General features: G+C 37.7%; 3 protein-coding genes across 9 annotated transcripts; 2 read left to right on the top strand and 1 right to left on the bottom strand.

The window, feature by feature from the left end:
• Positions 1–11: 11 nt before the first annotated feature.
• Positions 12–6,407, top strand: ddb2 (damage-specific DNA binding protein 2). 6 transcript variants are annotated; one of them, XM_079621326.1, is made up of 11 exons: positions 12–126; positions 236–397; positions 563–684; positions 863–1,054; positions 2,757–2,923; positions 3,553–3,652; positions 3,739–3,916; positions 4,037–4,182; positions 5,128–5,283; positions 5,873–5,918; positions 5,995–6,407. In XM_079621326.1, exons 2-11 carry the CDS (start codon positions 253–255, stop codon positions 6,234–6,236), a joined length of 1,494 nt encoding a protein of 497 aa, XP_079477452.1. In that variant the 5' UTR covers positions 12–126; positions 236–252; the 3' UTR covers positions 6,237–6,407. The 6 variants fall into 6 exon arrangements, with proteins under 6 accessions (XP_079477452.1, XP_079477456.1, XP_079477454.1 ...); XM_079621330.1 differs by lacking the exon at positions 2,757–2,923 and adding an exon at positions 1,940–2,085 and having other exon boundaries at positions 239–397; XM_079621328.1 differs by lacking the exon at positions 2,757–2,923 and adding an exon at positions 1,940–2,085 and having other exon boundaries at positions 13–126; positions 233–397.
• Positions 6,371–8,344, bottom strand: LOC307003165 (protein FAM180A). The gene is made up of 3 exons (XM_079621331.1): positions 8,158–8,344; positions 7,689–7,768; positions 6,371–6,935 (listed from the first exon to the last, which is right to left on the bottom strand). Exons 1-3 carry the CDS (start codon positions 8,219–8,221, stop codon positions 6,609–6,611), a joined length of 471 nt encoding a protein of 156 aa, XP_079477457.1. The 5' UTR covers positions 8,222–8,344; the 3' UTR covers positions 6,371–6,608.
• Positions 8,345–8,512: 168 nt separating this feature from the next.
• Positions 8,513–13,494, top strand: kbtbd4 (kelch repeat and BTB (POZ) domain containing 4). 2 transcript variants are annotated; one of them, XM_079621323.1, is made up of 6 exons: positions 8,625–8,887; positions 8,979–9,054; positions 9,160–9,655; positions 9,751–9,892; positions 9,986–10,092; positions 11,715–13,494. In XM_079621323.1, the coding sequence occupies exons 3-6, from the start codon at positions 9,194–9,196 to the stop codon at positions 12,573–12,575; spliced, it is 1,572 nt and encodes a 523-aa protein (XP_079477449.1). In that variant the 5' UTR covers positions 8,625–8,887; positions 8,979–9,054; positions 9,160–9,193; the 3' UTR covers positions 12,576–13,494. The 2 variants fall into 2 exon arrangements, with proteins under 2 accessions (XP_079477450.1, XP_079477449.1); XM_079621324.1 differs by lacking the exon at positions 8,979–9,054 and having other exon boundaries at positions 8,513–8,633; positions 9,182–9,655.
• Positions 13,495–13,506: the final 12 nt, after the last annotated feature.

Consider the following 13,506-nt stretch of genomic DNA (forward strand, 5'->3'; position numbering starts at 1 on the left):
TCAACGATTACAAAACATTCGGTTTTATACGTCACTGAATGTAGTCAAAATGCGTGTCTGTGCACGTGTAGCGGTGTTGATCTGCGAGGGCTTGCCAGTGTAATGCAGAAAGCTTCACATTTGCAGGTAAGAAAGAAAGTACCTGATTCTTGTTGTCCATCTACGATTTAACTTTATGTGTAACGCATAATTGACATGCAATGTCTTTGTTGACACTTTTCACAATCACAAAAAGTAGACAGTTGACTTGAAATGGCGCGAGGAAGGGCTCAGACAGACTCTGCTTCGAAGCAGACGAAGAACGTCGATTCAAAGAAAAGACCGTATGAAGAACCTCCTCAAACACTCTCCAAAAAGCTAAAAGCCAAACAGAAAGGCAAGACGGCACCAAAAGCGGGTGAGGGAAGCTATGAGTTATGTCTTGCAATGGCATAGTTTGTTTTAAATATACAAAAAGTTTAATTCAATAGCTTGAGGGCAAACATAAAACGTTTTTTTTCTACTAAGCAGTCACTAACCTAGATTTGCTGGTGAACTAAACTGGATTTGTGTAATGTAACAGACACCTACATACAAGCAAGTGTGAAATGGACTGGAGGTCAAAAGAAAGTGGGCCAAACAAGTATCCTTCACTACATTTACAAAAGCACCTTGGGACAGAGCATCCATTCTCAACTGCGCCAGGTGATGACAAGCATATAATGCATATATAATATACAGTATGTATATGGTGATACTGATATGTATAATATGTTTTATTATGGTGTGGCCTATACACTCTGCACTTTATAGAAAACGAGTGCAAGAACTCAAACAACAACAAGTTTACAGTAACGTTACAATGTACTACTCTGTGTTATAGTGTCTGCAAGAGCCTTTCATACGCTCTCTTGGAGCCTACCAACTTCACCGCACAGCCAGCCCCTTTGACCGGAGGGTCACTTGTCTGGAATGGCATCCCACCCATCCCACCACTGTTGCAGTAGGCTCCAAAGGTGGAGACATCGTCCTGTGGGATTACGATGTGCTGAATAAGAGAACTTTCATACAGGGGGTGAGATGAAGCTGGATTGTGAAGTGAAGAATATACTGTTCAAAGTGAAGACATAAAGTACTTTCTAGAGTTATAGCACCATTTGTTTGCAGATGCAACTTGGTTTGATATTTATCTAATCCAATGACATTCATACTTTAAGTGTCACTTAAAGGGATAGTTCAACCAAAAATTAAAATTCTGTTATTAATTACTCACCCTCATGTCGTTCCAAACCCGTAAGACTTTCGTTCATCTTCGGAACGCAAATGAAGATCTTTTTGATGAAATCTGTGCACTTTTTGTCCTCCATTGACAGCTATAGACGCAACTGACGCTTTTAAACTTCAAAACGTTTATAAAGAGATCGTAAAACTAATCCGTATGAATTGAGCGGTTTAGTCCACATTTTCTGAAGAGACTCGATTTCTTTATATAATGAACAGATTTAATTTAGGCTTTTATTCACATATAAACATTGATCAGCAAACATAAACAGAAGCTCAACCGAACCTGCTTGACGCGCGAGAACAAACCTCTTGCTGAAGCTCAACCGTGCTGCGTAACACGAGAATGAACCTCATTGGTTCTCGCACGTCAAGCGAACAACTGATGTGTGAGCTGATGAACGGCAGATTTTTTAGTTTTGTGTGAAGTAACCCTTTAAGTGTCCAAATACTTTTGGGGTCCCAGAAATTCACAATGTAGTGTACATATAAATGTTTAAATCACTTAAAATTAAAAATGTAAACATTAATGTGTAAATAGCTAAATAGTGTACTATAAACTATTGAAAGTCTTGATTAAGAATACTGTAAAAGTAAAGTTCAGCATTTTCAGATTTGAACAGATTACAGATGCAGTTTTGGTGACTGCTGAGATTTTCTCCTCTGTTCTTTATCCTAGATGGGTCCTGGAGATGCAATAACAGGCATGAAGTTTAACCAATTCAATACCAATCAGCTGTTCACCTCATCTATTTGGGGTGCGACCACCCTTCGGGATATCAGTGGATCGGTTATACAAGTCTTTGCCAAAACAGATTCATGGGAGTAAGATCCTTTATTAGCACTTGTGGCTGTTCTCCCATTTGCTTTCAAAGAAACATAGACCACACAGAGATTTACAGTACCGGTACTCGAAACTTGCACTTTTCTTGATTTGAGGCTTGAGCTGACAGTGACACTTTGTCCTGTTGATGGACCCTTCTGTTCGTTCAGTTGAATTATAGTATAACAAGTGTGCGATTAGTTATCGGCATTTCATTCAGTTGACTCTTAAACATGCTTGTGCTTGAAATTTCACACAGTTACAGTGAATATATAAAATTCAGTTTCATAGATAAAGTGGGAATTTTTGGTCGTCTGATTGGTATAAAGTTGGATAAACCCGGTGATAGATCAGAGGATGAAATTATTTGATAATTTTTTTGCAGTTAGTTATGATATAAATGACATCATCTCCATTTAGTCAATAACATTGTCATTTATAATTTGTAGTATGTATATTTGAATCTCAGCATGTTATTGGCGAACATGAAGAACATTATTTGTCTTCACCTTCCTCATGTTGTTGTGCTAGTTTAGTTGCTATATAAATTTGTAAATATTTTCAACCCATAGTCCTCCCTGAGCATTGAGTCCTCCCTCGTCATGGCCATACTTGGTTTTGGCAGTTGTATCTAGATCTTAAAAGATTGTGTTTGTCTATTGTATCCATGCAGAAGGGAGCTGGTGACTTTATTGGGGGGATGAAGTTCTGCCCCACAGATGTGTCCAAAATCTTTGTCGCTTCTGGTGATGGCACAGTCAGCGTGCAGAGTTTTGAGGGCTCCCAAAGTCAGATATTGTCTCGAACCCCAGACTGTGGCCATGACCACCATGATCTTTGGTGAGGGCAGTGCTTGTTTGAATTGTTCAGCAGTGTTGGTAAATCAAAACAAATTTTAGGTGATGTTTATATCTATTTCATATTTATGTTTAGTATTCCATATTGCTGTAAGAACGACTGCCCTTAAACATGCAGTATAGATCGGTTGTTGATTTGTCTGCAATTTCTTTACACAGTTACTGTATCTCAGTCTATTCTTTCACTTTTCAAAGTCGTCATGAAATCAAAATTGACTAATTTGTGAACTAATCCATGCACGTTAATACACAGAGAAAAGTTAGTTTGTTGTGGTAATCTTTAATCAAAATCGGAAAATTTGAATGGCGTTCCTTTTATGATGGCGTCAGTTTTAAGGTTTGGGTTGAATATCCTAAACAACTCCCCTCCAACCGTCAGTCTTCTATGAGCGAGGGATGGAGAGGAGGTGTGCTAAAGTAAAACCCGTCCTCTATTCAATATTCAATTTCACTTGGAAATACGTCACGAAGTAAAGTCGGATGCAACTTCCGGTTCACGGGGACTTTAAAAAGCATCCATTCCACTGTCATATATTATTAAGTATAAATTGGATATTACATGAAGATGTACATGTGTATATGGTTTTAATGCCACAAATGTCACTCTCCCAGTTACTGGTACTGCTGTGTGGACGTGTCTGTTAGCCGTCAGATGCTTGCGACTGGGGACAATACTGGAAGACTTCTCCTGCTTGGCCTTGATGGACAAGAAGTAAGTGAGGGAGAAATATCTAAATCAATTCTAAATGCCAAAATCATGAATAAAGCTGTCTGATATATTTTTGTAAACGTATTAAGATTTTCAAAGAGAAGCTGCACAAAGCCAAAGTGACCCATGTAGAATTTAACCCACGTTGTGACTGGCTGATGGCAACGTCCTCTGTTGATGCTACGGTCAAGCTGTGGGACCTCCGAAATATTAAAGACAAAAGCAGTTATATCGCTGAAATGCCTCATGAGAAACCTGTCAATTCTGGTAAGAGACCAAATTATCAGAAAAGCGAGGAGGGGAACAAGTAATACATAAAAAAAGCCTCTCAACTATACAATAGGTTTAAAGGCCAAAAAAAAAAATGTAATGTTCTTTTTTTTCCAGCGTACTTTAATCCAACAGACAGCACCAAGCTCCTTACTACAGACCAGAGGAACCAGATCAGGGTATATTGCTCATATGACTGGTCTAAACCTGATCAGATAATTGTTCATCCTCATCGGCAGTTCCAGCACTTAACGCCCATCAAGGTCTAAACTTCCATAAGTCTAAACAGCATGTTTTAACTGTTTGCCTTTTTCCAAATACAGTGCTATGCATAAGTTTAGACACCCATGCTAAAGTTGCCTAAAAAGAGGAATAAAAAATCATCTTTTGGAAATTTATCTTAATGCCTTAATTTAAAAAATGAGGAAAACTCCAACCTTTAAGGACACCAATTTTCTTTGTGAATGAATAATGTATCTTAAAAAAATAAATGTTCTTCCTTAAAATACAGGGTGCATAAGTTTGGACACCCCTATGTTAAATTCCCATAGAGGCAGGCAGATTTTTATTTTTAGAGGCCAGTTATTTCATGGATCCAGGATACTCTGCATCCTGATAAAGTTCCCTTGGCCTTTGGAATTAAAATATCCCCACATCATCACATAGCCTTCACCACACCTAGAGATTGGCATGGTTTTATTTCAGTTAGCTTAAAAGCTGGTTTAATTTGCATTGAGATATGATCTTATGGAAAGTACCCCATGCCAATCTCTAGGTGTGGTGAAGGTTATGTGATGATGTGGGGATATTTTAATTCCAAAGGCCAAGGGAACTTTATCAGGATGCAGAGTATCCTGGATCCATGAAATAACTGGCCTTTAAAAATAAAAATCTGTCGGCCTCTATGGGAATTTAACATAGGGGTGTCCAAACTTATGCACCCTGTATTTTAAGGAAGAACATTTATTTTTTTACGATACATTATTCATTCACAAAGAAAATTGGTGTCCTTAAAGGTTGGAGTTTTCCTCATTTTTTAAATTAAGGCATTAAGATAAATTTCCAAAAGATGATTTTTTATTCCTCTTTTTAGGCAACTTTAGCATGGGTGTCTAAACTTATGCATAGCACTGTAAGTTTGTTGTAATCAAGTTTATAGGCATCTTAGTGGTGTCATAGTTTAATTTTGGTCTTTTTTTCTCTCTCAGGCAACCTGGCATCCCATGTATGACCTCATCATTGCTGGCCGTTACCCAGATGATCAAGTATTAGTCAATGACAAGAGAACTATTGACTTTTATGATGCCAACAGTGGAGATCTTGTGCAGCAGCTGAGAGACCCCAATGCTGCTGGTATCATATCTGTAAGCATGGTTTGGGTTTTCCTATTAAATATTGTACAATATTTAACATCATAATGGTAATATATATAATAATATATACACAATCGGTCAACCATTTAGGGTCAGTAAGACCTTTTTTTTTTTTTGAAAGACAGAAATTAATACTTTTATTCAGCAATGAGACCGTAAAGACATTTGTAATATCACACAATATTTATATTTCAAATAAATGCTGTTCTTTTGAACTTTCTATTCATAACATTTTCAACTTTCATGACAAAATGTTTCTTGAGCTCCAAATCAGCATATGAGAATGATTTCTTAAGGATCATGTGACACTGAAGACTGGAAAAATTATGTGGAAATTTCAGCTTTGCCATCACAGTAATAAATTAAATTTTAAAATATATTAAAATAGAAAAATGGTTATTAAAAAAACTACTTTTACTGTATTTTTCATCAAATAAATGCAGTCTTCTTTGAAAAATGTAAAAACTTAAATCTTACTGACACTACACGTATGAACGGTAGTGTATATAGGTTTATATACACACAATTGTTTACTGATAACATCGCAGGCGCATAATATCTCACTTTTATTTTATTTCAGCTCAACAAGTTCAGTTCAACTGGGGAGGTGCTGGCTTCTGGAATGGGTACAATATCATTTATTTTCTTATAATCATAGTAGTCAAGAGTGCTACATGACTAAATTGTACACTTTAATTACAGGCTATAACATTTTAATCTGGAACCGAGAGGACACACTGAACCGTGTCAATTGGAAACAGACAGTGGAGGACAGTGGAGGCAGAGCTGAAACCTCCAGACATTCCCGCAGCGCCCAGCAGCGCACGAATAGAGCCGGAAGAGCAGCTGCTAATGATGCCAAGCTCAAGAAGAAGCTGTCATCGTTGTCTTCAGAGACCAAGAGCAAGACCGGATGCAAGACATCAAAAGTGAAGAAAAAGTGAGAAAGAATATACTGTGCTTTAAGACTAGATAAAGTACCTAGTGTCTCAGGTCTCATTTGTTCTGCTCATTTCAATGAATAATTCCTAAAAAATAAGGACTTGTTACCTTTTTGTAGGTCCTAAAATAATGTATATTCTGTTCAAAATAAACTTTTGTACTTTTACATCAAACACTTGGTTATGTGTCTTTGTGAGTGTAATAAAATATGTAATTGAAGAACAAGAAAAAATAAGCCATGGTTGGAGGTGAAGAAAATCAAAACTGACAACAAAGATTTTTTAAATTCATTACAAACTGTACTTTGATGAGTCATATAAGCCAGGTACAAATTATCTGGATGTTGCATTAATAACTGGAATGTTTATTGTTAGTTAAGACTTGCGTAGCTGAATGAAAGTAGCATTTGCAAGGCGACCAAGAATATCAGTCCAGGCCTGCTGCTCTGACTCCAGCCTCTGGTTTCGGGCCTGGTAGGCTGAATAGATCGTCCCGAGGATGAGGGTCTCAAACCGGGCCTGAGTGAAAGAGTTGTCTTGCTCTTCCAGCACAGCCAGTAACTTCTCCATTGCAGACACAGTCTTTGGAATACTGTCGTTTATAAGAGATAAGAAAGCTCGCCCTTGTCGCATAGATGCTATTTCTTGATCCCGCATGACAACATTATTGTCGACATCAATCTCCAGACCTCTCCATAAGAACTAGGATTTAGAAAAGGGAAATGTAAAATATATACTATAATATATATAGTTCATCATTTGTATAGAGCTGAGACATGCTGATGGGGGGGAATTTGTGATGCAAGGGAAATATCTCAGTGCCTCTGTTTGTTCACTATGTTAATTTAAATGAGAAACTTGAACTTGACCTGAATTTTTTTTTCCTTTTTGTTTTTTGTTGTTGTTTTTTACAAAAAAAAAAAAAAAAAAAACATTTTACTAGCAAGTGCAATGGTTCTTGGAACTTGAAGGAACAACGTTTCTTTGGGGAATGCAAAAGCATTGAAATATCAATTATATTTAAATATTTTTTTTCCATCACCATGTCCCCTTAGGGGGACCGTAGATTTGTTTCTTCTGTATTTTTCTATTCTTGTAGTTCAATCAAGAATTTAGATTAAAATCATAGTATTTATTATTTTAGAGTTTGCTATAGTGTGAGAATCTTTTTTTAAATGTATTATTCCGTAGTCTTCCAATACAGTGTCATAAAAAACTGCATGCATAATATTTGTAGACCAATTAGAAATGTTGAAAATATTTTTAGATTAACTATATAATATCTGCTTCAGTGAACTAATAATGGCTATTAAACTTTATATTAACAAATGGTTGTATTTAAGAGGAATTTTATTGTTTCATTCCAGTGGCATAAATCAATGTAAAAAAAAAATGTATGGTGAAATTAATTGTTACTTTGAGTGCTTTGTGGAATGTATGGCTATATTTTCTTACCTCAAACATCAGGTTAGCATCACTTACAGATCTGATAAAACCCTGAGGTGCCAGTCCTCCGTGCAGAACCGCAGAAACATCTGCATGACAGCACACACACACACACACACACACACACTCACGAGTCACGACTTACATGGAAATCATTAAGCCTGAACTGTACGAAAACAAGTCTGAGTTGAATTATTATTGATCAGTGGTATGCGAACAATGGCATGGCAAAGTTGAGTACAATATAAAACGAAAGATTTCAACAGTGCTCGCGGAATTTAATTAAAGAAGTTATTTGAATCTGACGTCATGATTGGCACAAATCATGCCACATTCCCAACAGCACTGAACTAATTAAATCCAGTAGCCTACTAGTACAATATCATAAGAAAACAAATGCATATATGTGAACAAAATAAAACTGTATAGCAAAAAGATTTACTGCACATGTCGTCTCGTCGAGTTCAAAAGTCTTTACCTGAGTTATTCCAGGGCTCCCTGAAGCCAATGAGAAACAGGACAACAACACATACCAACAACATTGCCACAGAAATATAATTCCACTTGATTCACGCAGCTTTCAGTCGTCATCCGTTTTGCACCACAAAAAAATTCCTGATGTCTAGTGCGTCGCATTTTTCCACCTGCGGAAAAAGACAATTTGAGCCAACTAGAGAAAGAATGTGACTTCAAGAGATAGTGACTTATCTATTTCCTTTTTATTGTGATGTGTAAATTATATATAAATGGTGTTATATAATTAATCTAAATTAAAAGCTAAGTTACTTGAGCATACTTTTTAAAATAAATACATAGTTTGTTTTTCGAAATGCAGTGCAATGACAGTCCTCCAACACACGGGGGCAGCAGAGAGTCACGTAAACGCGCGGTGACGTCAATACGAAGAAATATGCTGTTTACTTCCTAGGGCTGACTTTTACAATCAGTCTTCTGGTATGGCAAAGATTTAACACATGCTAACATTTATAAATAATATTGTCTTAATGCGCATGTTCTATGTGCAGAGTTACATCTGACATAAAAATTCGGCTGCGTTTTATTGTGGACTCACATTAGTATGGTAGAAGTTAAATAGACCATAATCTAGATGGTTTATGTTAGCATTAGCTACATAGCTGACCAGTTTACCATAGATGGACATAATTTGGCTGACAAGTTACTCAGTCAAAACTAACGCTTATGTGCCGGTAAGTTTCATGTTTTGAACCGGTGGAAACTTTTAAATGCAAAATCACCTATGAACGTTTTCTTAATCTGTATGAAATTTTGTTTGTGTAGATTGCAAGCAGCAGATTCCTTCATAAAGAATGCTACATATGGCTTTACATCAATCTGTCAGTTATTTTAGAGCCCAGTGAGTGTTAAATCCCAAGGCAAATCCCAGCCTGCCAGTAAACAATTAAAGCTACACGAATGCCACCATCTGAGAGACAGCTGACCCAGTAAGTCATTTATCAAGTATTCAGGTGAGGCTGCTTCAGATTTAAGGTGCCATGGAGTCTGGTGAGGATGGAGGCTACCGCGTTGGAGGTCCATCGGGGGATGAAAACTACTTCCAGGGCTACACCTTTACCGATCGCTCCCATTCCAGCCGTGTTGTGAAGAGCATCATGGACTTGTGTCTGGAGGATGGTCTGTTTGCAGATGTCATCGTCACCGTGGACAGCAAAGAGTTCCAGCTTCACCGCCTGGTGCTCTCGGCTCAAAGCAGCTTCTTCAGGTCCATGTTCACCTCTAACCTTAGAGAAGCTTATGATCGTAACATTGAGCTGAAGGACGTCAGTGCACCTGTCTTCCAGTCGCTGGTGGACTACATCTACCATGGAACAATAAAACTAAGGGTTGAAGACCTGCAGGACACCTATGAAATGGCTGATATGTATCAGCTTACTGCCCTCTTTGAGGAGTGCTCTCGCTTCCTATCACGAACTGTGGTTGTTAAGAATTGCCTGCAGGTGAAACTTTCATTTTTGATTTATAGCATACACAAAAATGCTTTGATAAAGGTCATCTGAATCAGTAGTAAACTGTTGACCGCTCTTTCTTTCAGATTATGTGGTTGGCGGACAGACACAGTGACCAGGAGTTGTATACGGCTGCCAAGCACTGTGCAAAGATTCACCTGGTTCAGTTGCACCAGACAGAGGAGTTCCTGAACATGCCTTTGTGCCTTCTCATTGACATCATTAAAGGTGAATGACTACAGCAAATTGGTTTCACTTCATATGAGAAATTGTGATTAGAAAGAGTCAGAGATCATGTTAATGTGTGTCTGTAATTTGCAGATGGGGTGCCAAGCTCACAAAATCCAACTGCAGCTATTGATACTTGGATAAATCACAACAAAGTCGAACGAGAGGAGTATTCTGATATGCTTCTAGACAGCCTAAAGGTCAGTGATGATTAGGAGTTGGGAAGAAAAATAGACATTTCACAGTATTTTATCTCACACAGTATTTTATCTCACAATGCTGTATTGATATTCTATATTCTTCAGATGAATATATATTCAGGGCTCAACTGTGAGTTTTATTTATTTGTAATGTTGTGCTGGCTCAGTCAGGTCAGTAGTTAAGATTGCTACTCGCCTTCCAAAAAATGACACTGGCGCTAACACAAATGATAAATTCAATTTAAATCGATTATTTTATATTTGCATTACATCATTTTAAATGGCGATTATTTTCATGTGTAATAAATGTGCAAAATTATTATTTTTTAAAATAAATTCAAGTTCAACTATAAAGCACATTTTAAAAACAACACATGCTGCAAATAAAATCCATATACACCTCAAACATCATAGGCTATGGATAAAATATGTCTTCAACCTAGATTTAAATATGGCCAGTGTGGAGGAAGACCTAATAAAAAACAGAAGTGCATTCCACAACCTGGGGGCTGCAACTACATCTGATCACCCTTGGTTTTCAAGCAGGAATGAGGAACAGAGAGAAGTAACTGATTTGAAAAAAAAAAAAAAAAAGACCTAGGTACAAAAGGAGATCAGCAATGTACTGTGGGGCTAAACTGTACAGCAGAACATTAAATTGAACTCTATAGCTAACTAGCCAATGTAGGGAAGCTGCTGCATTTTGGATTAATTGTAGGTGTGAAAAAGACTGAGACAAACCCACATATAATTTATAAAGCATTGCAGTAATCCAACTGGGATGTGATAAATGTGTGAAATACTATTTCCAAGTCCTTCTGAGAGAGGAACGTTTTAATTTGGATTTGAGATGAAAAAGGCTTCCTTCAATAATAGTATTTATCTGCTGGTCAAATAAGTCAGAATCAAAGATGACACCCAGTTCTTAACTTTATCATGCAAGGTTAAAGAACAGAGTACCTATTTGATTTTCAAGGTCAGCGATACACAATGAAGGACCAAAGGCAATGGCCTCAGATTTATCCTCATTACACTTAAGAAGATCTTCAGACATCCATAATTTAACTTCCTCAAGAGTAGGTAAAGTTGTGTATCGTCAACATAACAATGAGCTACACTGTACTGAGGAAGCATATACAGAGGAAAAAACCAGATGACCCAAAATGGAGCCTTGTGGGATGCCACCTGTAGTAGAGTAGAAGATGAGGATAACCAGTACTGATAACCACATCAATACTGATAGAAAAAGTTCTGTCTTTAAGATATGAGGAAAGCCAACTTATTCCAACCCCCTGGATTGTTTATTTTTATTTTTAAATTGTAAATTTTTCTTTGCAAAGAGAATTTGCAATTATAGCTGGAAATTATGCAGTCATTATAATTATAAAGGAAACTTTCTAAGCACTTTTGCAGGAAATGTATGGATTTTTTTTTTTTTTACGTTTTAATACATTTTCCAATTTATGCTATCAGAAATCATTCTTGCAATGCCCAGAAAACCTCATCTATGTTCTAGATCTTTCTGGCCAGTTTAAAATGTTGACATGCAGAATTCACAACCAACTGTTGTTTATTAGTATTGCATTGTTCGCATGCTCATTGTTGGCTTTGTTGCAATTTAGGAGATTGGTGAAAAAGTGCACATATACCTAATTGGGAAAGAAGACGCACGCACACACTCATTGGCAGTGTCTCTTCATTGTGATGAGGATGATGCCATCAGTGTGAGCGGCCAGAACAGCCTGTGTCACCAGATCACGGCTGCCTGCAAGCATGGGGCCGATCTATATGTTGTCGGGGGCTCCATACCACGTCGCATGTGGAAATGCAACATGCACACTATGGACTGGGAGCGCTGCGCCCCTCTGCCCCGGGACCGTCTCCACCACACGTTAGTGTCTGTGTCTACAGAGGATGCCATATACTCGTTGGGAGGCAAGACCCTTCAGGACACTCTCTCCAACGCTGTCATTTGCTATACAGTACAGGACAACATATGGAAAGAGACCACTCAACTAGACACAGCAGTGTCGGGTGCAGCCGGAGTCAATTTGGGAGGCACCATTTACCTTTTGGGTGGGGAGGAAAATGACATGGACTTCTTTACCAAACCGTCTCGCCTTATCCAGTGCTTCGACACAGCCTCACAGAGGTGTCAAACCAAGCCCTACATGCTGCCTTTTGCCGGATGCATGCATGCCACCGCTCATAAGGACCTTATATTTGTGGTGGCAGAGGGCGACTCTCTGGTGTGCTATAACCCAATGCTGGACAGCTTCACTCGGCTGCGCTTCCCTGAAGTGTGGAGCTGCGTGCCATCTCTATGGAAAGTGGCCAGCTGCAATGGCTGCATTTATGTTTTTAGGGATAAATGCAAGAAAGGTGACGCAAACACGTTGAAATTGAACCCTGCTACGTCGGTGGTCTCAGTAATTAAGGGAATCAAAATCCTCCTTACAAACTGGCAGTTTGTTTTGGCCTGAGATGTTCTACGTAATGCATAGGACCATGATAAAAATGTACTATGGTGATTTAATAGACTGCAGTCGTGTAGAAGTTGTTACTGTAATACAGTGGTACAAGCTTTATAATGTCATGTGAAGTGTTACACTGTAGGACACCGTAAAGTGTTAATGAAGGCCAAATGTAATGTGTAATGTTTGTCAGTATCTGCAGTGTCATTTGCAGTTGACCATCGTAGTTTGTCAAGCTTTAGTTTAGTATTTCATATGGATTTCAAAAGGAATTTATATTGGAATTTATTTTTAAACCATTAACATTCCACAACACGTTTCTAAACACCACAAGAACTAATTTGTACACATTATTTACTGAATTAGCAGAATACATATGCAGTGTATACAGCTGTGAATTGGATATCATAATTACCTTAAATAAGTGATAGTGTACAATATATGGTGTCTTTCAAATGTCTGCCAAGATACGCTGAATGTAATGAAATGTTCTCAGATTAACCATGCAAAACATCCTCAAGGATGTTGACAAAAGTATTTAGTACCACTGTCAAGGGGCATTTAAATAATGTTCATAATAAAAGTTTGCCACTTATCTCTCTCTTACTGATAATTTCTCAATTGTCACTTCAGATTTGCCTTGCTCAGTGGTTTATGACTGGACCAGAACTTTATATTCGGTTTCCACGTTAAGCTGGTTTGCAAATGTATGCTACAACTGTTTATATTTTACTTGATGCAGTATATGAAGTGATGCAGTCCATTTTACATCTGCCAGAGACATAGCATATTCTTGTTGACCCTTGTTGACCTGGAGCTGGTTCAAAATATTGTTACTTAAAATGACTGAATTAACTTTTGAAAATCTGTGTTGTTCGACTCTGTACTGTTGGCCAACTTTCCTCTTGAATTAAAAAGGGAAAAATAAGTTACGCGTTTC

This window comes from Phoxinus phoxinus, assembly GCF_949152265.1.
Source record: "Phoxinus phoxinus genome assembly, chromosome: 8".
Lineage (NCBI taxonomy): Eukaryota > Metazoa > Chordata > Actinopteri > Cypriniformes > Leuciscidae > Phoxinus > Phoxinus phoxinus.

What these genes read in the sequence shown, in the direction of transcription:
- LOC307003165 (XM_079621331.1), bottom strand. Translation starts at nt 8,221, where the DNA reads ATGTTGTTGGTATGTGTTGTTGTCCTGTTTCTCATTGGCTTCAGGGAG. An exon ending in GGAGCCCTGGAATAACTCAG is followed by an intron (nt 7,769 to 8,157) that starts GTAAAGACTTTT and finishes GCTGTCATGCAG; the next exon opens with ATGTTTCTGCGGTTCTGCAC. An exon ending in ATGCTAACCTGATGTTTGAG is followed by an intron (nt 6,936 to 7,688) that starts GTAAGAAAATAT and finishes TCTAAATCCTAG; the next exon opens with TTCTTATGGAGAGGTCTGGA.
- kbtbd4 (XM_079621324.1), top strand. Translation starts at nt 9,194, where the DNA reads ATGGAGTCTGGTGAGGATGGAGGCTACCGCGTTGGAGGTCCATCGGGG. An exon ending in TCTCATTGACATCATTAAAG is followed by an intron (nt 9,893 to 9,985) that starts GTGAATGACTAC and finishes TGTAATTTGCAG; the next exon opens with ATGGGGTGCCAAGCTCACAA. An exon ending in TGCTTCTAGACAGCCTAAAG is followed by an intron (nt 10,093 to 11,714) that starts GTCAGTGATGAT and finishes GTTGCAATTTAG; the next exon opens with GAGATTGGTGAAAAAGTGCA.
- ddb2 (XM_079621326.1), top strand. Translation starts at nt 253, where the DNA reads ATGGCGCGAGGAAGGGCTCAGACAGACTCTGCTTCGAAGCAGACGAAG. An exon ending in CATGACCACCATGATCTTTG is followed by an intron (nt 2,924 to 3,552) that starts GTGAGGGCAGTG and finishes TCACTCTCCCAG; the next exon opens with TTACTGGTACTGCTGTGTGG. An exon ending in GGTGCTGGCTTCTGGAATGG is followed by an intron (nt 5,919 to 5,994) that starts GTACAATATCAT and finishes CTTTAATTACAG; the next exon opens with GCTATAACATTTTAATCTGG.